The 25,000-nt window shown below is 35.9% G+C and overlaps 2 protein-coding genes across 3 annotated transcripts in view; both read left to right on the forward strand.

Moving 5' to 3' along the window:
• The window catches only part of LOC137647190 (uncharacterized), a 17,069-nt gene extending 9,350 nt beyond the window's left edge, over nucleotides 1-7,719 (forward strand). The window contains exons 6-9 of one of the 2 annotated variants that reach the window (XM_068380515.1): nucleotides 230-268; nucleotides 684-767; nucleotides 5,816-5,913; nucleotides 6,780-7,719. In XM_068380515.1, coding sequence (XP_068236616.1) covers nucleotides 230-268; nucleotides 684-767; nucleotides 5,816-5,913; nucleotides 6,780-6,944 — 386 coding nt within the window. In that variant the 3' untranslated portion in view covers nucleotides 6,945-7,719. The remainder of the gene's footprint in view (nucleotides 1-229; nucleotides 269-683; nucleotides 768-5,815; nucleotides 5,914-6,779) is intronic. The other variant, XM_068380516.1, reaches the window with a different exon arrangement.
• LOC137647189 (uncharacterized) lies at nucleotides 776-4,295 on the forward strand. Its single transcript, XM_068380514.1, has 2 exons — nucleotides 776-4,109; nucleotides 4,253-4,295. Exon 1 carries the CDS (start codon nucleotides 779-781, stop codon nucleotides 4,019-4,021), a length of 3,243 nt encoding a protein of 1,080 aa, XP_068236615.1. The 5' UTR covers nucleotides 776-778; the 3' UTR covers nucleotides 4,022-4,109; nucleotides 4,253-4,295.
• Nucleotides 7,720-25,000: the final 17,281 nt, after the last annotated feature.

The following is a 25,000-nucleotide window of genomic DNA, read 5'->3' on the forward strand; positions in this document are numbered from 1 at the left end:
CAGTTAATTGTTCTCGTTAGTATGATGCAAATATCTAGCTTCATTTGGGATGATATGCGAAATTAGTTAGGATTTATTTTTAGGTAAAGTCAAGACGAGGTTTACGAAATTTATAAAATCCAGTAATTCAGTTTATTGTTCTCGTTAGTGTGATGCTCTTAAAGATATGTGATGTCATTACTGTAATATGAATGAAGACATATGTTAAGCAAATATTTTTTTTTTCCAGATGCTGTTACTGATGCCGTTCCTGAAAGTTCATTAAAAAGTAAGTTGAACGGTTAAGTTATTTCTTTTATTTGCAATAAATTATTTCAAACGTTTAATACATTAAAACTTCTCATTTATGATTGTATAATACATCTCATGATTACAAGTTTATTATAGTTATTTTATATCATATTTCTCTCTCATCAGTCTTTAGATTAAGATTATTTAGCTTAAGAAGTTGAACAGTTAAGTTACTTTCTTTATTTGTAGTAAAATCGATCATTTGTTAAATACATTGAAACTTCTCAATTATGACTGTATAATACCTCTCTTTATTGCAAGTTTATGATAGTTATTTTATATCATATTTCTCTCGCACCAATCATTAGATTAAAAATATATATCTGAAAGATATTCTTTTCCAAAGCAGTTTATTCAAATGTGTTTATTATATTGGCCTGTTTTCTTTACAGTTGTCACACATCCCCCCTCAAACTGCTACTATTATTGTGCTTATGATGGCAAAGTCTACTGCTGTGGTGATGCTTCTCAACCTAGTGAGTACAAAATGCCCCTTTCACTACCAGCTAAACTGTTTGACAGCTCAAATCCGAAAGTAGACAATTCCACTTTGCCAAATGTGACTAAGATTGACTCGCCTAAACCATTACGCAACTTCCTTCGACTTCCATTACATCTGTTACAGCGACCTACAGCTACCCAGTCTAGTAATTCTATTCCAGCGGATGATCCGGGACCTGGTCAAGCCTCCAAAGTTTCTTTAGCTAGATTAAAAGAAGTGTCTTCACCAGAATCGAAGATGTCGAGCGAGGAAACTACCGGTTCATTGTTTGGTTCCCTTTCATCCTTATTTTCTTTTATAGACCTTCCAAATCTAGACTTTCCTGAAATTGACTTACCCAACTTTTTTTCCTCTGGATCTCTAGCAACCACACCAGCTTCAGTTGTCACTAACAGCACACCACAATATCATGATACTGAGCAAATACCAAAGCCAAATCAATCTATTTCACAGGCACCCGTTATCAGGAAATCTAATAATCATAAGCGGCATATTACTGAGAAGAGCTCTTCCGTAGATTCACTTGGATTTTCTCGCAACAAGCTTGTACTTTTAGAGGACCTACCTCGGGGTACAATTATATCGGTGCACAAACCTTCAACTTTCCTATCGTCTCTAGCTTCTGGTGGTCCGATAGTTCTAGATGATGAGACTGAAATAAGAAATATAGATATATCTTCTATTACTGAGGCTCAACACCCTAACCCCATCTACTCTGATCAAGTGTTTACTCCTCTATCATATGATACTGTTCAATATCCCGTTTCATCCTTGCCACATGTTGCTCTTGATGGTGTTGCTTCAAAAACTAGAAATCATGTTTTAATTCCTTCGGGTTTCAATACCCCAAATATCCCAATAACATCTTTCCCTTCATATGCAGAGCTACCAGTTGCTTCCACTGGTCCCTATCCTATAGGTTCTCCATTTGCACCTTCTGTGCCACCTCAGGTAGGAAATACTCACCATCATGTACATAGTGTTCCACTGCCAAATGAGCCTCAATCATATGATGTACTTCCTCCCTCATACGAAATGGTTCCCCCACCTCCTATTCCAGGCTATGAATCTCAGAACAGGTCTAACCTACAATTACAACAACAATCAACGTTTGAAATGGAAAGTTTAGAGAACATATTAAAGTCTATAGTCTGTGAATGTGAAAATAGTGAACATGGGACTCCTGAAGGAAACTGCAATTGTGATGAGCCTCATAATTTGGTATTGGTCTTCCCACCAAAACCTAATAAACCGTACATGTTTGTACCTTTAAAAACAATTCCAGAGAAGCTTTCTTCAAACTCAATACCCCCTGTGCTCTTTAGAGAACATGTTATTAAAGGGAGAGGTTCCCTGGAAGCTGATGAGGAAGAGGAGTTGTTAGATATTACAGCAATAAGTGCAGATGAGGTATCAGCAGAGTTAAAATATGCTACAGCTTTCAGTGCCCCTCAAGCAACCATTAATGGTCTTACACCAGATACACAGGAATCTGTTTTGTTAACCGAGACAGAATCAGTATACAAAGTACCCATATCTACTCAACAGAACTATAGGAATTCATTGTCTGTTGGTGATTTATATGATGACCAAAAACTGACACCCTTGTTGACATCTGAGGCTAATAAACCTTTAGTTACTCATCCATATGCCCCTCAAGTTTATCCACAACCCATACCCTATCTTATACATAATAGACCTGTCCATGGGGCTGTTAAACCAGTCCATTCACAATATAAAGCCGCAAAATCTTCATGGCCATCAAACAGTCTGTTTAAGTCATTTATTCCTTTTTTGACAGCTCCTCTAAAAAAGGCAATGAAAGCTCTTTCAGCTTTTGATGACACATCTTCAGAATCTTCAGAATATATATATGCGGAGCTCCCTCAACCATATGCAATTTCTGGACCTCACCAACAAGTATACCAAACTCCTCTACATCCCCAGCAAGTCTATCCTGCCCCTTTATCAATCCATCCTATTTATCAAGATTCTGTACTTGTCCAGCAAGCATATCAACAACCAATCTATCATGCACAAGGCGATACAGGTCAAGATCCATATCAACAACCAGTTTATCATACGCACGGCGATATAGGTCAAGAACCATATCAACCACCGGTCTATCATGTGCAGGGCGATTTAGGTTCTACAGAACATGCCCCTCAAGATTTCACTCAACAAGGTTACCTTTATTCTGACATGTTGAATCAGTTACAGGAAATTCAAAAGATTATCAAACAAAATTACAAGATATCCCACCCTATACAACAAGAGCACGAAGAGCATGAAATCTACTCCATTCCTGAATCACCAATACAAGAGTATGGGTTACCTGCAGCAGAAGAAGATATTTCGTATAAAGAAGAACCCATTTCAGATGTATCGTCTTTAGAGGTTGATTCCCAAGATATTTTGCTTTCTGACTTTTTCTCAAGACCTGTTGCCAGTTTATTGATTGCTGAAAATTTGTCATCTGGTGAAGTTCTTCCCATTGAAAATTTATCACAAGATGTGTTAATTAGTGAAGCTTTATCTGGTGTTCCACCCATCTCAACGAATCATGATATTCCCCAATCTTATATTGCTCAGCAACCTAAATTTTCTAATATAGTCTCTGACAATTCATTTAACCCAGTTCCGGCAGTATCTACTGCGCAGTTTATTTTGAAACCGCCATCATCTAGCACATTGCCTAAGTTAAATGCCTTAGGACAATCAGATCTAGGTTCTTTTACACAATATACATTGAACACAACCAGAGACCAACCAGTAACACTTGTAGAACCTTTAGTTTCTTCACATAATCAGCCACTGACCAGTACTCTATCACAACCGATCAATGTTGGCCAACCCTTTCTAAACACTCTTCTACAGTCAACGGAAAACCAGTTTGGAAATCTACCACTAACACCATCTCATCAAGCATCGCATCCATCAGTTCCATCTACACAGTCACAGAGGGAATCAACAGTTTCACAAAATTTTCCTCAAATCAACACTTCAAGCCGTGTTGTACAGTCAGTCTCAATAAGCAGTCCATCACATACGTTATCCAAGCCACAAGAATCATCACATCATACATCTTTGGCCCAATTACTGGCATCTTCTTCTTCTTTGGCGTCAGTGTCATTACCATATTCAACTCGTGTCACATTTTCCAGCCGAAATTCTTCTGTATCCTCTGCCGAATCCACTTTACAATCTTCTTCTTTTCCCCAATCTTAAAATTCCAACTAGCACCCTCTCCTCCTTCCTGCAACTCCATCTACCAGAGGACTTGCTTCTTAGGTCTGATGAACCCAGCTAAGAAAGTGTGAGTACTCTCTCCACAATTCTTTTGTTCTCTACGGCTTTCTTACCTCTTTAATTTCTTGTAATTAAACTAAGGCATTAACCTTTTGATCTTTGTTCTTTACTGATTTGTAAATACTTTTCTTCCTTGTTGTTATATTACAGGCAAGTGGGACTTACTATTCCGACTGTACATCCTCAAAGACAGGTACTTCAGACAAAGGGTATATAACTGAACCTATAGAATATGATCCTTTTGGTATCTTTCTTCCATGTATGATGAGCTCACAACTAAAATCGTGCTTGCATGACTTGTCTCGTCTCTGAATGTTATAACTTATTGTAAAATTCGACTGACCTGTTTTGACAAATTCAAATTATTTTTACAATATCCTAGACACTAACAAGAAGGCTTGGCACTTTATAACACCTTACTGTACAATTCGACTGACCTTTTTTGACAATTTAATTCAATTTTTACAATATCCGAGACACTAACAAGAAATTTTGGCACTTGAATCTGCAACACAGACAGGTGATGACATTTGAAACTACATTTGTACTGTGTTGGGTGTTTTCTTTGTTTTTGTTTCATTGTTCTATTTTGATGTTTGTACTTGCGAAGTGGCACTGGATAACCATGCAATAACGGAGCGATTATTTTATTTGACGTTATTTAGGGGAAAAAAATTCATACAAAGTATTATTATTTCAAAAGAAGCGTAACTAGAAACGTAACTTATGGAATATATTCGTAAAGATATTACATTGTGTGTGTGTGTATATATATATATATATATATATATATATATATATATATATATATGTATATATATATATATATATATATATATATATATATATATACATACATACATACATACATACATACATACACACACTGGATAAAAACCGTTATATTCCCTTATTTATCATAGAAATATTGCAGCAACATTGTAAGTACAAGCATTATAATTTCTGAATAATATTGAATAATTAATAGTATTTAAAGGTATCATGCATCATGTTAAATAATATATGTATATATATGTGTGTATATATATATATATATATATATATATGTGTGTGTGTTTGTATATATGTAATTTGAAATTTTTGCTTATATTTATATAGATATGTATATTTCTTTTCCTTCAATGATTACAGCTAGAAGGTTTTTACGTTGTAAATATATTGTGAATACTCTTAAATGATTAATGCTTTTATTAATATAATTCTTTATAAGTGTCCTTCATAGCTTTTACCTCTACATTCAGTGTAAGTATCATTTGAGAAATATATATTCGTATCTCGACACTTTAAAATACACCGAGATCATGTTTGCTTTCATGAAAATTGATATCATTAATTATATATTGGGTCAATTTTATGATACTTTCATGCATAGAAACTACTATAGTTAATCTATGTTGTTGTGTAAGAACATAAAACAGGATAATTAGTTCAAAGTTGGACCTCTGAACCAACATTATCCTCACATAACATTTGAGAAATATGTATTCATAACTTGACACTTTAAAAAACACCGAAATTCTGTTCGCTTTTAACTTAGAAATCAAATCATTTGAGAAATATATATTCGTAACTTGACACTTTAAAAACACCGAAATCCTGTTCATTTTCTACTTAAAAATCAAATCAGTATTGCTTTAATAATCATCTTTAAATACTGAACAATAAGCATTCTAATATTTTTTTTTTTTTTAGTTCCTGAAAGTCACGCCAACCACGATGGTAGATGTCCTTCAGAGGAAGAACAGACTTGCAAGAGCACTGGCGTCTACCTCATTTCCAAGAAGTACCAGGTAAGTGCCATGAACGTTGGTAGAATTTGTAGAAGATATCTGTATACATTGCTCATACATTTATGTATATTTGAATATATATGTTTACCATCCATATCATCCAAACTTGAATGCTGATTTGCAGTGTCCTCATTATTCCAAAATTTTACTGAGTTGGTTTTCTCATCTTTCCAAAAATTTACTGACTGGATTTTCTCATTATTCCAAAAATTTAATGACTTCGTTATATATTTACGGATGTACTTTAAATCGGCACTGTAATAAACCGTAATTTTAATCGGAAATTCTCCGTGAAATTATGCTGTTCTCAGCCGTATTTCAGTGAAATACAGGCGACCGTAATTGTACCATACTTTGTTAATATCTTTTACGGGTTGGTGACTGTAATATCACTCTTTAAAGTCAATATATCCGTTTCTAAAACGGTAAATGCCTTGGAACATTTATTCCAAGATTTTTTACCGTTTTTACGGCAAATTTTTTACAGTGTAGTCATGTTAATTTAAATCTACACTGTTAAGAAAAACCGCAATTTTAATCGGAAATTCTCCGTGAAATTATACTGTTCTTAGCCGCATTTCAGTAAAATACAGGCGACCGTAATTGTACCATACTTTGTTGACCTCGAAATGTATCCATTTTAAAAAGGTAAATGCGTAGGAACTTTTATTTCAAGATTTTTGGTCGTTTTTTTACGGCAAGTTTTCAACAGTGTATTCCGGTTAACTTAAATCTAATTTAACAAAATTAACGCTGGGAAACTCGCAGTATTCTAAGAGAGCAGTCAAATAATCCTTTTAAGGTTTATTCCCTCCGATAGAGCGGAATAATTTCCAGCATAATTTCCAGCATCTTCCAAATTCCAGGCCAAGACAAGCGGTGCCATCCGCCTTGCCTCTGGACCAGCCAAAGAACAGTTGACCTGTGCCTCCGACGGCTACTGCTTGGAGGATGAGAAGTGTTGCCCAAGTCACTGTGGCCGCAAGCACATCTGCTTGAAATCTCTTCCCGAGGACGACGTCCAGGAATAAGACGTACGACAGCGTTGGAGAATGCAGTATGGGAAATCAGAAGGTTATGGAAAGTGTTCGAAAAAAAGGATAAGATAAATGAAAGAAGAAGCAAAGACTCATCGTACCTGGGGAAGTAATATTTGAAGTAAGGGGGGGAGGGGGTTGTAAGAGGAAACAGCTTATATACGTGAATTGTCCATCGTCGTAATTTTTGGTGTTTTTTTAAATTTCCGTATATACATGGACTACGTCCTTTTTTTCATATAAATTTGCCAAGATTGCTTGATAACTAAACATGGTACAAATTCTTCCAGGAAATTTTTAAAATTTTCCTTATGGTATTCCCAATAGATTATAAGAATCTTATTGCTCTTGCTATCAGATCTTGGCTAACAAACCTTTTCAGATTTCCCCAAACAGTACACAAATTTCCCCCAAAAAGTACACAAATTCCCCCTAACATTAAACAATCCTCTCCAAAAAATCTCAAATCTTAATGTTTGTGTCCCATACCAACATATAGAGGTGTCCCTTCCAGGAACAGTGTCTGTGTGTGTTAGTGCTTTGCCTGTTTTTTGCTTGTTAGTGACCTTTAATTTATATTATTATATTTTCTGTTATGCCTTTTGAGTTTTTAGCACCATAATGTTATGTAGCTTCCATCACTGCATTAGTGTAATGCATGTGATAAGAAATTTTAACCTAATTAGAAAGCGCATATTTATTCTTCTCACAAGTGCATTTAATATAGCTCTTTTTGTAAAATCTAAACTGTAGTCATGAAACTGCAGTACATAAAATTTTAGAAAAAAATATATTTGTTTTATTCCCTTCAAATAAGTTGATTTCTCCATTTTCTGCAGGAGATTCGGGTATCAAGTTTCTTATTATTAAGAAACAGTTTTTGATATTTACCAATTAAGGTTTCCAGGACATACCTCTGAGGTTTTCCTGAGTGTCATTGTTAGTACTTAAGTGATCTGTATGTGCTGTTTTTATTTCTTACCTTCCGGATTCAGAATTTTAACCAAAATTCTCTGCAGCTTTGCTGATAGACAGGAAGCTCAAGGTTAGTTCCCCCATTTCTTCGAAGTTTCCTTTGCTGATAGGAGTACCACAACATAACTCACCTTGGTGTTATTCAATCTGCAGAGCGAGTTCTTCTGCCTTTACCTGTACAGTGCATACTCTTTTCCAGAGGAGCAGAATGATGTTAGCTGTAAGGTCTTTAAAGAAAATAACCTAAGAATTTGAAAGAAAGTATGAGCTTTCAGTAAACCCGTTTAGATACTAATAGTTCTGTCTTTAGTCTTTAATGACGTGTGTTGACGTCAACAGAGTGAAGGCGGTAAGGTTTGTTTCATTTGGATGAAATGGAAGGGTGTACTCTCTGAAGCAGATCACAATAGAAGACAAGGAACCCTTGACTAAACCTGTACTGGACACAGGTCAGATCAGTGATTAGCAACTTTGCGTAGTCGTACCAGGTATGTGCATTTGAGGACGAAGGCATATCAGAAGAGCTTATAGGGATCACATGCCATCTTTTTCAGCAGTTGGTAGCTGCAAAATAGGTAACTTGGATGCTCTGAATGTTAGGTCTCAAGAGTCTCGTCACTTATGACCTTGTTTCTCAGAGAAGTGAACAGCAGGTCTATGGAGCTGGATCAGTGAGTAGACAGAGATCATATATGATTTCCAAGGTTTCCTGGGATAAACAAGTACAAATCTTGTATCCAGATACATAATTTGAAGGTAGATGTGCAAAAAGCTTTTACTTTTCAACTTGGACGATGTCAAGAAACATGAAGGATATGGTTGTGAAGTGTTCCCAAATTGTATTGGATATGAAGCTCATTACTCGAGTAATAAAATTTCTATATTGAGAAGCTTTTTTCATGTTAGGTGTTTAAGTTTTTGTGTACTTTGTGTTATTAGCTAATTTACCTCTCGCTGGAAGTTATGTTTATAACATGCTTATGTGGAGTGTTCTTCATTATGTTTTTTTTTCTTTTAAGTTTCCATATATTAATGGGTATTCTTTGTAAACGAAGTATAAAGAGAAAAATTAATTCCCATGACACGTGCGTGTGCACGCGCGCACACATATATGTGTGTATGTATATGTATGTGTGTGTATATATATATATATATATATATATATGTGTGTGTGTGTGTGTTACTATGTTTCTACATATATATATATGTGTGTATATATATATATATATATATATATATATATATATATATATATGTGTGTGTGTATATATATATATACTGTATACACACATATATATATATATATATGTATATGTATGTGTATATATATGTGTATATATATATATATATATATATATATATATATATATATATATATATACTCATGTATCTACTGCATATATATATAAATCTTCACCGAGAAGTCCCTTGCGTATTGCGTATCATTAAGTTTGATTTTAAATATTGTCTCTCTCTCTCTCTCTCTCTCTCTCTCTCTCTCTCTCTCTCTCTCTCTCTCTCTCTCTCTCCTTCTTCTTCTTCTTCTTCTTCTTCTTCTTCTTCTTCTTCTTCTTTGCAGCAGATCCCCTCAAAGCGTCGATTGCATTTGGTGTTGATGAGAGGCTTGCATTAGTAATGGATGAAAATGATGATGACTCGTCCCAATCAGCGGGACAGAACTCTCTACTTTGGTCCGTGACAGCTCGGCGTCGAGGGGAGGAGAGAAGCAAGAGAGACCCCGTGGATTGTGTCTGTGTCTGTGTGTCTGTTTCTGTGTCTGTGTCACAAATCTTTAGCTGGAAAGATATCATCGTCTTTTTTTGGACAATTTTTCTTGGATGTCTTTTTTTTTTACATAGTTCGTTCTTCCATTCCTGATTGTTCAATGGACCGAATTGTGTCTCTTTGTCTGTGTGTGTCTGTTTCTGTGTCTGTGTCGTGTCAAAAATCTTTAACTCGCCAGATATCATCGTCTTTTTTTACCACTTTCTCTTGGATGTCTTTTTTACATTGTTCATTCTTCCATTCCTGATTGTTCATGGAACGAATTGTGTGTCTGTCTGTGTTTATGTCTGTGTGTGTGTCTGTGTCTGTGTCACAAGTCTTTAGCTCACCAGATATCATCGTCTTTTTTTGGACACTCTTAGGTATCTCTTTTATGGATATCTTTTTCAAATGCGTTCGTTCTTCCTTTCATGATTGTTCAGTCGAACGAATTGTGTGTCTGTGTCTGTATGTGTGTTTTTGTGTCTTCGGTCTGTATCACAAATCTTTAGCTCGTCAGATATCATCATCTTTCTTGGTAGTCAGTTTGGCCATCTATCGTAAACTAGACATCAACAGGAAATTACAATTAACATTATTATTAATTGCCACTAATTAAGAGTCTTGAATGTTAATATTTATTTTTGAGACGAGATCAATTTTGTAAATAAAAACTTAATTTCTAAAGTAGAAAAAAATACATAATTAAATGTATTTTCTTATGATGAAGAGATTGATATCGTCTTTCTTGAGTAATTTCTCTTGGATGTCTCTTTTATCTCGTTGGTTCCTCTGGCATTTGTTGACCGAATGCCCCAATTATAACAACTTAAGGAATAGATATTTGTTTGAGGCTCGAGGTGAGGGTGGCAGGTTCATCCTTGCCAAGATTTTTGGACATGATGTGTCCTACTATGCAAGTGGCATTTTTAGATTTATTTCAGAAGCAGGTCTTCTGAAAACTATTTAACTTTAATGACATTCAACTTTTTATGATTTTAATTGAATACTTATTTATTTTTTTTTTCATTTTTTTAATACATAAACTAAATGATATCGGCGTCAATGACGTTAGATGTCAGGATACCTGAAAACTTTAAATCAATCAATCAATCAATCCATGTCCTACTGTTCAATGGAAAGTCGAGGATCAAAATGTGTGTGTTTAATTGATTATTTCCATAGTATTGTAACTGAAGGTAGCCTTTGAGAAATGTCTGTAATTGTATACTGGTATTATTATTATTAGTATTATTATTATTATCATTATAATTATCATTATTAACTAAGCTATAACCCTAATGGAAAAAGCAAGCTGCTATAAGCACAAGGGCTCCATCAGGGAAAATAGCTCAGTGAGGAAAGGAAATAAGGAGATACTATGAGAGAAGTTTATGAATAATAACGTTAAAATAAATCAATTATATATAAGCTACAAAAAATCCAAAATAATAAGAGGAAAAAAAAATAAGATAGAATAGTGTGCTCGAGTGTGCCTTCAAGCAAGAAAACTCTAACCCAAGACAGTCGAAGACCATAGTACAAAATCTATGGCACTACCCAAGACCAGAGAACAATGGTTTGTTTTTGGAGTGTCCCTATCCTAGGAAGCCACGAACAATTACAATGCAGTAGTTAACCCCTTGGGTGAAGAAGAAATATTTGGTAATCTGTGTTGTCAGGTGTATGAGGACAGAGGAGAATGTGGAAAGAATAGGCCAAACTATTCGTTGTATATGTAGGCAAGGTAAATTGAACTGTAACCAGAGAGAGGGATCCAATGTAATACTGTCTAGCCAGTCAAAGGACGGCATAACTCTCTATCACAATGGGTAGGCCTACTTTGTGAAATTTTTATCAGCTGTTGCGACCTTCATCGATATTAGATTTTTTTCTAGGCCTTTGTCAGCTGCATCAGACAACGTGTTTTATTATTATTATTATTATTATTATTATTATTATTATTATTATTATTATTATTATTATCATTATTATTACTAGCCAAGCTACAACCCTAGTTGGAAAAGCAAGATGCTATAAGCCCAAGGGCTGCAACAGGAAAAATAGCCCAGTGAGGAAAGGAAACAAAGAAATGAATAAACGATATAAAAAGTAATGTAAAATTTAATAAAATATTTTTAAAAAACATTAACATTAAAACAGATAATTCATATATAACTATTAAATTCATTCCTTTTAGTATCCGTTATCTCCTTTTGTTAATCTTGTTTCTATATCAATCACATTAATATTCATCCTAACGCTAACTATCTTAATATACATAAGACTACAAACCAATAGCATAACTCAAACGTCAATGACCACGGCCGTTGCGACGCCAACTTACACAAATCATACAATTCCAATCGTTTATCTTCCCCCTAAGATTTCCTCCTAAGCTTAATCGCTTATCCTCATCCCAATCACTTCTCGTCCTTCCTAATCACCAATCCCCATTTGGCAGTCCTTTGTTCTGTGCGTTGCCTGGGCTTTGTCATCCTTGGCGACGTCCTTATTACCTTAGAAGGTGTATTGAATGTTAGAATATAGGGGATTTAGATTTTCTTAAAAAATAAGTATTTACGAGTGGATATATTTTTGATAAATGGTAGAAATTTCAATTGTAAATACATTATATGCAAAATGAAAAATATGAAAGGTTGTATTATTATTATTATTGTTGTTGTTGTTGTTGTTGTTATTGTTATTACTTGCTAAGCTACAGCCCTATTTGGAAAAGCAAGATGCTACAAGTCCAGGGCCCCAACAGGGAAAATAGCCCTGTGATGAAAGGAAACAAGGAAAAATAAGATAGTTTAAGAATAGTAACATCAAAATGAAAATTACTTATATAGACAATAAACACTTAACAAAACAAGAGGAAGAGAAATTAGATAGAATAGTGTGCCCGAGTATACCTTCAAGCAAGAGAACTCTAACCCTAGACAGTGGAAGGCCATGGTACAGAGGCTATGGCACTACACAAGACTAGAGAACAATGGTTTGATTTTGGAGTGTCCTCACCATACTTAAAGAGTATCTTCTACCCTTACCAAGAGGAAAGTAGCCACAGAACAATTACAGTGCAGTAGTTAACCCCTTGGGTGAAGAAGAATTGTTTTTTATTGAATGTAGAATATAGAAAAGAAAGGAGTGAACTATTTGAGCTTCAACAACTATACGAGGAAGACTTAAAGAAAATTGTAGGATTATTTTTATTTAGTGAAGCAAATATAGAAAAGAAAAAACGAAGTTCTCTTGCTTGAGGGTACACTCGGGCACATTATTCTATTTTATTTCTCTTCCTCTTGTTTTTTTAAAAGTTTTTATAGTTTATATATGAAATATATATTTTAATGTTGTTACTGTTCTTTTAAATATTTTATACTATTTGTTAATTACTTTTCTTGTAGTTTCCTTATTTCCTGTCCTCACTGGGCTATTTTTCCTGTTGGTGCCCTCGGGCTTATAGCATCCTGCGTTTCTAACTAGCTAGGGTTGTAGCTCAGCAAGTAATAATAATAACAACAACAACAACAACAATAATAATAATAATAATAATAATGTGGAAGAAAAGACAAAGCAGTAAAAGAAGGTAATCTTTGGAGGCGCCGTTGCAAAGGTTATGCCCCACCCCCTTAACCTACCTACCTACCTAGAAGGTATTGCAGTCATTGCAATAAGAGATGGCAGCAACAGCAGCGTCTGCAATTTTGACTTCTGTTGCAATCAGTCGGAGCAATGTTGCTTTCATCTTACTCGATATTATAATTCCTAATCGATATTGCTCTTATTTGATACGTTGTGACTTTGCCTTCATATTATATTATTATCCCTTTATAAGGCATTAATTCCTTACAAGATATCACTGCTCTCCTATTTTACGATATTCTGCACCCTGCAATGTATTGATGTCTTTGTACAACAGTAATTTTACTCTGAAATGATTAACGAAGGAGTGATGCCATATTATTATTATTATTATTATTATTATTATTATTACTTGCTAAGCTACAACCCTAGTTGGAAAAGCAAGATGCTATAAGCCCTGGTGCCCCAACAGGGAAAATAGCCCAGTGAGGAAAGGAAAAAAGGAAAAGAAATTTCAAGAACAGAAACATTAAAATAAATAATTTCTATATAAACTCTAAAAATTTCAACAAAACAAAAGGAAGAGAAATAAGATAGAATAGTGTGCCCGAGTGTACCCTCAAGCAAGAGAACTCTAACCCAAGACAGTGGAAGACCATTGTACAGACGCTATGGAACTACCCAAGACTAGAGAACAATGGTTTGATTTTAGAGTGTCCCTCTCCTAGAATAGCTGCTTACCATAGCTAAAGATTCTCTTTTACCCTTACCAAGAGGAAAGTACCCGCTGGACAATTAGAGTGCAGTAGTTAACCTCTTGGGTGAAGAAAAATTGATACGTGATTTCAGTGTCGTCAGCGGTATACGAGCACAGAGGAGAATCTGTAATGAATAGACTAGACTATTCGGTGTATGTGTAGGCAAAAGGAACTTGAACCGTGACCAGAGAGAAGGATCCAATGTAGTACTGTCTGGCCAGTCAAAGGACCCCATAACTCTCTAGCGGTAATATCTCAACAGGTAGCTGGTGCCCTGGCCAACCTACTACCTATCAATTTAAAAAACGCCAAGTTTTGTCTTTCATATCAATGAGGCTGGATAGCGTTAGATTTTAAATGTTTTACTAATTTGCATTAATCATAGGTTCAATTAAATGTACGCAAAAGAAACAAAATATCCAGACATCTTTTAAGGAAGCTACTCTAATTATGTATAATAAATTAGATGTCAACGAAGTATATTTTTTACCTTGCTGGTGTCCTTCATTTGAATTTTATTTCAATATTTTATTATATTTACAACCAATACAGCATTCATAGCAGTATTTCCATTTAGAAAAAAATAAACCAATCAGGGAACCTCAAAAGTTCAAACTTGCACCGAAATTTTTTCATGTATAGAGGCTGACGTAAGTCTCTTTTCAGTATATATATAAAAGATATATTTTCTTGTTGTTGCTGTTCTTAAAATATTCTATTTTAATTGTTGATTACTTCTATTGTACTTTATTTCCTATTTTTTCTCAATAGGCTATTTTTTTCCCTGTTGGAGTCCTAGGGCTTAAAGCATATTGCTTTTCTAACTAGGGTTGTAGCGTAGCTAGTAATAATAATGATAATGATGATAATAATATAAATATATATATATATATATATATAAATATAAATAGATATATAAATATATAAATATATATATACATATATTTATATAGATATATATGTATATATATACATACATATTTTATGTATGTATATGTGTATATGTATATATATATATATATATGTATATATATATATAATATATATATATATATATATATATATATATATATATATATATATATGTCTTAAAAAGTCCTTCCCTGTACAGCACTGCTATGTCCAGAATTACTGTATCACAATCCCTACTCCTGTAATCCTTTAAGCTTAATCAAAATTCAAAAATTCTGATCCAACTGCAAGGTGCCACACCAATCGAAAAGCAGTAGATCAGAAATTGGCTCAGGTGAATTTATGAATATATTTGTTCTTCGCGAGTAAGAGGGAATGAATCTGTTCTACTGGATTCTAGAGATAGTTCTGTATTTAGGTGGGAGAAAATTCTTCCTGTGACAATCTCTCCATCCTGGTTTCTGCGTTTTGTGGTAGAAGGAAAATTAAGGACTTCACTGAGCATTTTCATAAATCTGTTTGCCGTCATCTATAGTCGTATAACTCGACACATACACACATACATATATATATATATATATATATATATATATATATGAATATATATTTATATATATAATATATATATATATATATACATATATATATATATATATATATATATATATATATATATATATATATATATATATGTATGTGTATGCACGAGTTTTCGTGTGTATGAGGCCGAGTAGTTCAGAGGTTCGGCTGTAGCTATTTGGGAACTTATTCAATCCTGACACAATCTACAAATTCAACTATCTGTAAATGGATGCTAAAATTCCTGAGATGAAAATAAGGTTGCGGATTCAGCAGTGTTAGTTGAGATACCAGGAAGCTATAGTCTGTTAACAGTAACCTTTCCAAGGGCGAAAATGCAGCTTTCGTCGTTTGGTATGTAATGTTTGCTACAAGTGTTGTAACTTCTGGAATCATGGCAAAAGTGAGATTTGAGAACTGTCAGAAATGCTAGTCTTTACCATTTTATGGACGATAAGCAATCCTTTCTTTCCCTGCATGATTTTGGTGTAACAAGTTAGTTTATTATTGTAGAAAGCAGTCTTTATCTCTGGGGACTAACAGCATAATAATGTCCCCCTTTTAAGATCGTATTTAAGGGTGTGTCAGTGGCTACTTCTTACTCCAGGATAAGGGGTCCCACACATTCTTTAAAAGTCCCTTCAAGGATACCCCAACTGTAAAAGATGTTGCTATAAACGATAGATTGTAATTTGCTGAAGATCATCCTGAAATAATGCCATATACCTCATCATTGTGGCTTCTATGTTGGTGCGTCATGTTAATGGTAACCTGGAGAAACTAAAGCCCCTTTTACACGAGAGGAAAATGCAGTGCGGGCACTCTGATTTATCTGTAATTCTCTCTCTTTGAAACGGTGTTACCAGATCTAATAGTCCAAGGCAGGCAGTAGGCACAAGCAGGCGAACGTTTGATTTGGGCCAGACGACAGGCAGAGGGCAAAATTCGTATCAGTTTCTGCCCCCCATACATTTGCCCCTCGTGTGGAAGGGGCTTAATGGTCATGGATAACTACTTCATAGATTGACTAAAAGGAGCATCAAATTTTCAGTTTTCCTCGTGGAAGTGGGAATAATAATATTTAGAAGGATTAGAGAAAGTACTGACTGCAATAAATATTTCCTATATAAGCTATAGAATCTTCAATAAAACAAGAGGAAGATAAATAAGATAGAATAGTGTGCCCGAATATACCCTCAAGCAAGAGAACTCTATCACAAGACAGTGGAAGACCATGGTACAGAGGCTGTGGCACTACCCAAGACTTAGAGAATAATGGTTTGATTTTGGAGTGTCTATCTCCTAGAAGATATGCTTAACATAGCTAAAGAGTTTTCTTCTACATTTACCAAGAGGAAAGTGGCCACTGAACAATTATAGTGCAGTAGTTAAGCCCTTTGGTGAAGAAGAATTGTTTGGTAATCTCAGTGTTTTCAGTTGTATAAGGACATAGGAGAATGTGTAAAGAATAGGCCAGACTATTTAGTGTATATGTAGGCAAAGGGAAAATGAACAGTAGTATGTAGAAAGAGGCGAGTTAGTGATAAACTGGTAGAAGAATGAAGCGAACGGAGGAATATTAAACGAAACGTTTCAGCATTTTTTACGCCTTTAGTTATTTTACTTATTGTAACATTTGAAAATGAATTTTTTAAGTTTTCCGTACAGTGGTAACGCGTTTGCCTAGTATTAGCATGGCAGCAGACCGATCCCAGCCCAGGACCGTAAGTTTAAGCGGTTTACTGGGGAGGCCACTGCTTTGGTTTGTCGCCACAATGGGGTGTTGGGTTTGCCCGGCTGACGTTCTGATTAGCTTCTATTCTGATGAAACTGGGACTTAAATCAGACTCCTTTACCTTTCACAGTGGGGGTTTGGACTTGTCCGACTGACGTTCTGGTGAGCTTCTATTCTGATGAAACTGGGACTTAAATCAGACTCCTTTACCTTTCACAGTGGGGGTTTGCACTTGTCCGACTGACGTTCTGGTGAGCTTCTATTCTGATGAAACTGGGACTTAAATCAGACTCCTTTACCTTTCACAGTGGGGATTTGGACTTGTCCGACTGACGTTCTGGTGAGCTTCTATTCTGATGAAACTGGGACTTAAATCAGACTCCTTTACCTTTCACAGTGGGGGTTTGGACTTGTCCGACTGACGTTCTGATGAGCTTCTATTCTGATGAAACTGGAAATGAAAACAAACATCTTTACCTTTTACCACCAACACAGATATTTGTCATCAATTGTAACCGCAGTGTAGAAACTCTCGTAATCTAATTGGTCATCAACTTTATCACCGTTTTTTTAATACTAATTATTCTGGTACCCAAAAAGAGCATCTACTTCAGGAGTCTCCCATCTGTAAACAAGAGCTATAGTAACTTGATTGTTCGAGGAGTAAATCAAAACAACAAATAATACTCGGATTCTAATATTGGAACGGCCAGGCCAACATTATTACTTCAAGAGCGTGACAAATAACACGTTGGTCCAACCGCTAATGCAGGTCCATTACTCCAATAACACTACCAATAACGGAATAACATGACCAATACCACCATAACACGAGTGGCAATGTGTTGAGCACCGGCTGCGTTCATATAGCGATTGCACATACAGCTGAAAACCGTTGTATATAAACAAGAGAAAAATCAAATGAAATCGCAAAGCTGTTTTATTCGTCATTAAATTATGTATTCAATTAAGGGAGCGTTCAAGTGGAAATTGTCATTATATATAACCAAAAGAAAAATAAAATCAAAAGGTGAAGGGGTTTTATTCGTCATTAAATTATATAATCAAGTAAGGGACCGTTCGAGTGGAAAACCGTCATTATATATAGCCAAAAGGAAAATAAATCAAAAGGTGAAGGGGTTTTATTCGTCATTAACTTGAATATTCAATTAAGGGAGCGTTCAAATTTATACACAGAACTCTATCAACTTAGCAACTGTATTTTGAAACAAAAACGTTCCTTCAACTTATGCCTATGGGAAAGTTACTGATATAAAATGTCCGCGAACTGTTTACCGCAGTCGTGTATTGCATGTGAACGCAACAAGGGCCCCGCACTCCACTCCTCCATCACTTTACTTTCCATAAAGCTTATTTCCACTTTGCCTAATGCTGGAATATCGACCGCTTGTCTGTCGAGATTTTAAGGTTTCGCGAGAAAAGGTTTTGTTAAACTAGTTTGGAGATTTCAATTATTGCTTTCGATGAAATCGAAGATTTTGCAAAGGATATGTAATCGCCCGTATCGTCTGTTTCATAATTTATTTATTTGTTTGTGAGCAACTTCACACAAAAACTATTGTACCTATTTTGACCAAACTTGGTAGTGATGTTGGGTGTAACCCAAGGAGGCGTCTGTAACATTTTGGATAAAGTATATCAAAATGAATGTACGCAGCGGTACGTAGAAATTAATCGCAATTTTAAATGAATGGAAAATATTTTGTTAGTCTATTTTATTTTGAATAACATTACGAGTGAACTACTCGACCAATTTCAACTTGGTGGACATGTGAGGTATGACCCAAGGACAAACTCATTAGATTTTGAATAAAATACATCGAAGTACTAGTACACAGTGGAGTTGAGAGCAAAATAAGACTCCTTGGCGTGGCAAAGGCATGCTCTCTACTGATTGCCGCTCTAGTTAAAGATCTGTGTATATTCTAGCTTAAGCTTTCATTACAGTTTTGAATATTATGTTTTCCACGCTGTCTGATCAATAAGTTACAACAGAATTAGAGAGAATGTTCTAATGTCCCTTTGTACGGCCTGGCAATTGAACTCTGACCCCTTTCCTGGTGATGCAAGTCTCATAACCAATTGAAAACGACACCATATATATATATATATATATATATATATATATATATATATATATATATATACAGTGATACCATCTAGATGGGGCATTTCATTACTTAACAGTGACGCGACCGACTCACGTTCACAACACGTATAGATTACAGATATCTGGTTTCAGTTCCAGTTCTATCAGAATAGATGCCCACCAGAACGTCAACCGGGCAAGCCCAACCCCTCTCTGGGGTGCCCAACCACGGCAGTGGCCTCCCCAGTTAACACCTAAAACTCACGGTCCCGGGCTGGGATCGGGCTGCTGCCATGCGAATGCTAGGCAAACACGTTACTACTCTACTAGCTAGGATTGCTCCTAACCCACGGGATACCTCACTCCAAAAGACTCCAGAGGGTTTTGCTTCTTAGATATATATATATATATATATATATATATATATATATATATATATAATATATATATATATATATATATATATGTCTGTGTGTGTGTGTATATATGTATAAATATGTATATATATATGTATATATATATATATATATATATATATATATATATATATATATATTCAAATAAGCCATATATATTTTTGATACATTAATGTCCGGATTCTCTTAACGACCTCGGGATCAGAGCCCCAGGCAAAATCACACAAAGACAAGAGGTTGTGACCGGCCGGGAATCGAACTCTGGTCGGCAAGCTTGTATAGACAGTGACTAAACCACTACGGCAAGCTTGTATAGACAGTGACTAAACCACTTGGCCAAGTGGTTTAGTCACTGTCTATACAAGCTTGCCGACCAGAGTTCGATTCCCGGCCGGTCACAACCTCTTGTCTTTGTGTGATTTCGCCTGGGGCGCTGATCCCGAGGTCGTTAAGAGAATCCAGACATTAATGTATCAAGAATATATATGGCTTATTTGAATATGAAAAACACGTCTAAATGTGCAAAAATTAATCATATATATATTTATATATATATTTGTGTATATATACGTATATATATGTGTGTGTATATATATATATATATATATATATATATATATATTATATATATATTAATAAATTTATATCTTAGGTGTTTGTTCATAGGTTTTGAAATAGCAACGAGCACACTAGTAAAGAAACATTTAGATATATCCAGGGAATCGCTCTGAAACACCATTAAGACCAAGGAGATAACATAAGCCGCCTTGGTGTTTATATCCTTCGTTATGAGAACTCCCAAAAAAAAAAAATATGGAGGAAAGAAAAACATTGAAATGATGTCGCCTTATTTTGAAGGCAGATCAAAGATGCCTTTATAATGACATCAATTAACAAGTATCAATCTCCTTGGCTCGCTTTCGGAGTCTCTCAGTTGCGGGAGGGAATCCTTTCGGCCGCAAAATAATTCCTGCGACGTGATTCCCTCCTTCTCCCTCCATCCCTCCCTCCCTCACAGCCTCTGAGCCGACTGGCACACAACACGATCAAAGAAATTCAAATGAAAACATGAAAAATGTGGAATTCTTCAAAGGAAAATCTCTGGAAAAATAAAGGTTCATTGAAAGAGAGAGAGAGAGAGAGAGAGAGAGAGAGAGAGAGAGAGAGAGAGAGAGAGAGAGAGAGAGAGAGAGAGAGCCCGCGCTTTTCATTATAATCTACCTTAAAAGAAAAAATTAATCTATAAACAAAAAAGTTAGCTTGAATAAAATAAAATCATATTTCTAATGGGAGAGAAGAGTTACATCTGGCCCAGATATGAATCCTATAAAAAATTCAGCCTAGATTAAAGGACTAAATCTTAGTTTAAAATCACCATCTAAGCTTGAATATACTCCTTTTGATGCGCAATCTCTTTCAACTTATTCCTATCAGTCATGAATGACCTCCCCGGATCCAGCGCTGGCAATATGGCATCTTATTCATAACAGTTATGAAGGCAATATGGCATCTTATTCTTCACAGTTATGAAGGGCCTCCTTGGATCCAGCTCTAGGCAATATGGCATCTTATTTATCCTAGTTATGAAGGGACTCCTCTAATCCAGCACTAGCCAATATGGCATCTTGTTCTTCGCGTCATGAAGGACCTCACCGGATCAAGTGCTAATCAATATGGCATCTTATTCTTCGCAGTCGTGAAGGTCCTCCGTGGATCAAGTACTAATCTATATGGCATCTTATTCTTCGCAGTCATGAAGGGCCTCCTTGGATCAAGCGCTAATGAACATGGCATTTTATTCCTCACCGCCATGAAGGGCCTCACCGGATCAAGTGCTTATCAACAGGGCATCTTATTCTTCACAATCATGAAGGGCCTCCTCGGATCAAGCGCTAATCAACATGGCATCTTATTCTCTGCAGTCATGCAGGACCTCACCAAATCAAGCGTTAATCAATATGGCATCTTATTCTTCTCAGTCATGAAGTACCTCCCCGGATCAAGCTCCAGTTCATATGTCATCATATTGTTCATGGTCCCAAAGGGCCTTCCTGGATAAAGTGATAAGCAACATGGCAACTTATTCTTTGCTGCCGTGAAGGGCCTCCCCGGATCAAGTGCTAATCAATATGGTATATAAATCTTCCCAGTCATGAAGGGCATCCCCTGATCAAGCGCTAACCAATAGGGCATCTTGTTCTTCGCCGTCATGAAGGGCCTCACCGGATCAAGTGCTAATCAATATGGCATCTTATTCTTCGCAGTCGTGAAGGGCCTCCGTGGATCAAGTACTAATCAAAATGGCATCTTATTCTTCGCAGTCATTAAGGGCCTCCTTGGATCAAGCACTAATGAACATGGCATTTTATTCCTCGCCGCCATGAAGGGCATCACCGGATCAAGTGGTTATCAACAGGGCATCTTATTCTTCACAGTCATGAAGGGCCTCCTTGGATCAAGCGCTAATCAACATGGCATCTTATTTCTTGCCGTCATGAAGGGCCTCACCGGATAAAGTGCTTATCAACAGGGCATCATATTCCTCGCAGTCATAAAGGGCCTCCTTGGATCAAGCGCTAATCAACAATGCATCTTATTCCTTGCCATCATGAAGGGCCTCCTTGGATCAAGTGCTAATCAATATGGCAATTTATTCTTCACAGTCATGAAGGGCCTCCTTGGATCAAGCACTAATCAACATGGCATCTTATTTCTTGCCGTCATGAAGGGCCTCACAGGATTAAGTACTAATCAACAGGGCATCTTATTCACTGTCATGAAGCCCCTCGGATCAAATGCTAATCAGCATGGCATCTTATATTTTTGTAGTCAAGAAGAGTCCACCCAGATCAAGCGATAATCAATATGGCATCTTATTCTTTGCAGTCACGAAAGGCCCACCCGGATTAAGCGCTAATCAACAGGGCATCTTATTCTTCACAGTCATGAAAGGCCTCCTCGTATCAAGCGCTAATCAATATGGCATCTTATATTTTTTGATTCATGAAGGGTCCACCCTGATCAAGCATTAATCAATATGGCATCTTATTCTTCGCAGTCATGAAGAGCCTCCTTGGATCAAGTGCTAATCAATATGGCAATTTATTCTTCGCAGTCATGAAGGGCCTCCTCGGATCAAGTGCTAATCAACATGACATCTTATATTTTTGTAGTTATGAAGAGTCCACCCGGATCAAGCGATAATCAATATGGCATCTTATTCTTTTGCAGTCATGAAGAGCCCACCCTGATTAAACGCTAATCAACATGGCATCTTATTCTTCGTTTCATGAGGGGCCTCCTCGGATCAATCGCTAATCAACATGGCATCTTATATTTTTGTAGTCGTGAAGAGTCCACCTGGATCAAGTGATAATCAATATGGCATCTTATTCTTTGCAGTTAAGGGCCTCATCGGATCAAGCTCTAATCAATATGGCATCTTACTCTTTGCAGTCAAGAAGGGCTTCTTGGATCAAGCGCTAATCAATATGGCATCTTACTCTTCGCAGTCATGAAGGGCCTCCTCGCATCAAGCTCTAATCAACAGGACATCTTATTCGTGGCCTGAAGGGTCCATCCGGATCAAGGGATAATTAATCTGGCATTTTATTCTTCGCAGTCATTAAGTGCTTCCCCAGATCAAGCACCTAGGTCATATGGCATCTTATTCTTCGTAGTCATGAAGGGCCTCTCCGGATAAAGCGCTAGGCAAGATGGCATCTCCGCACTCTTGAAGGCCCTCCTCGGATCAAACTCTAAATCAATCTGGCATCTCATTCTTCAGTTATGGAGGGCCTCTCCGGATCAAGCTCCAGGCAATATGATGTCTTCTTCCTTATTCTTTGCAGTCATGAAGGCCTATGATTCAGTATTAGGTCATATATCTCTTTCCATAAATCAATTCAGGTCAAAGTTTTATCTCGCCATCTCTCAATTCACATCCTAAGTCTCACCAAATTATTAATCAGATTATTTTACTTCTATATTCCGGCCACCAATCTCATTGTTTCCATTCCCTATCGAAACTCGCATTACGGAGGCTTCTTTCATTAAAAGGGTTTGGGTAAATAACAGACGGAAATCCTCTTATGATATCAAAACGGTATTTTCTGTTCACTAATACACTGAATACTTGCACTGGACTGAGTGAGCCTAGGCTATGAAAATTTACATTTTCTAGTTTTGAATTATCTTTAGTAGCTTTATTGGTATTTCATATTTTTATATATTTTTACGTTTAGTCATACTTTTTTCTTAATTTTTGTGCTATTTTGTGCAGAAAGCGTGGAATATCTTAAATATTTGCGATGTTGGTTAATATAGATCGGTCAATCAATTAATTATCAAAAATTTGCTATATCTTAATGATTAATAACATGAATAAAGAAAAACCTTATGAGAATCATAGACAGACTTTATCTAAAGAAAGAAAATTTTATCTTCAGTTTAGTAATACTTAATGATGAATAATATTTTAACCTGAATAAAGAAAAGTATTTTGAGAATCGTAGATAGACTTTATCTGAAGAAAGAAAGTGAAATTTTCATCATAAGTTTACCAATCCTTAATGATAAATGATAGAGAAAATTTTATCAAAAATTTACTAATCTTAATAATAAATATTTTAATCTTAATAAAATAAAGTATTTTGAGATTCCTAGGTAGACTTTATCTAAAGAAAGAAAGAGAAAGAAAAATTCATAAAAAATTTACTATTTCTTAATAATTAATATTTTATTCTGAATAAAAGAAAGTATTTTGAGAATCATAGGTAGACTTTATCTAAAGAAAGAAAGAGGGTTTTTTTCTGGCGCTCTCGTGAAGCAGTCCAGCGCCTATTGGCAAAGCCGAACCACTTGCAAAAAATGAAGTACCCCTTGGGGGGTGGGGGGTTGGACGGACAGCTCCAAAGACTTCAATACCCCAAAGATCAAAGGCTCCGAGGAGTAACGATTACAAAAACGAATAAGCTCCAATCCGGAACAATTTGGACGGGGGTCGTCATCAGCCTTTTTCAAACACATATTGCTTTCCTTTATTAGAAAGTCCGGCTGGCGCTGTATTTGGCTGCCAGTTAAAAATACTGGAGGGGCCGATGGTGGAAGGCTTGTCATTTGGGTATATGGGGGAAAAAGGCACTTTCTCTCTCTCTCTCTCTCTCTCTCTCTCTCTCTCTCTCTCTCTCTCTCTCTCTCTCTCTCTCTCT

This window comes from Palaemon carinicauda, chromosome 9 (genome assembly GCF_036898095.1).
Source record: "Palaemon carinicauda isolate YSFRI2023 chromosome 9, ASM3689809v2, whole genome shotgun sequence".
NCBI lineage: Eukaryota > Metazoa > Arthropoda > Malacostraca > Decapoda > Palaemonidae > Palaemon > Palaemon carinicauda.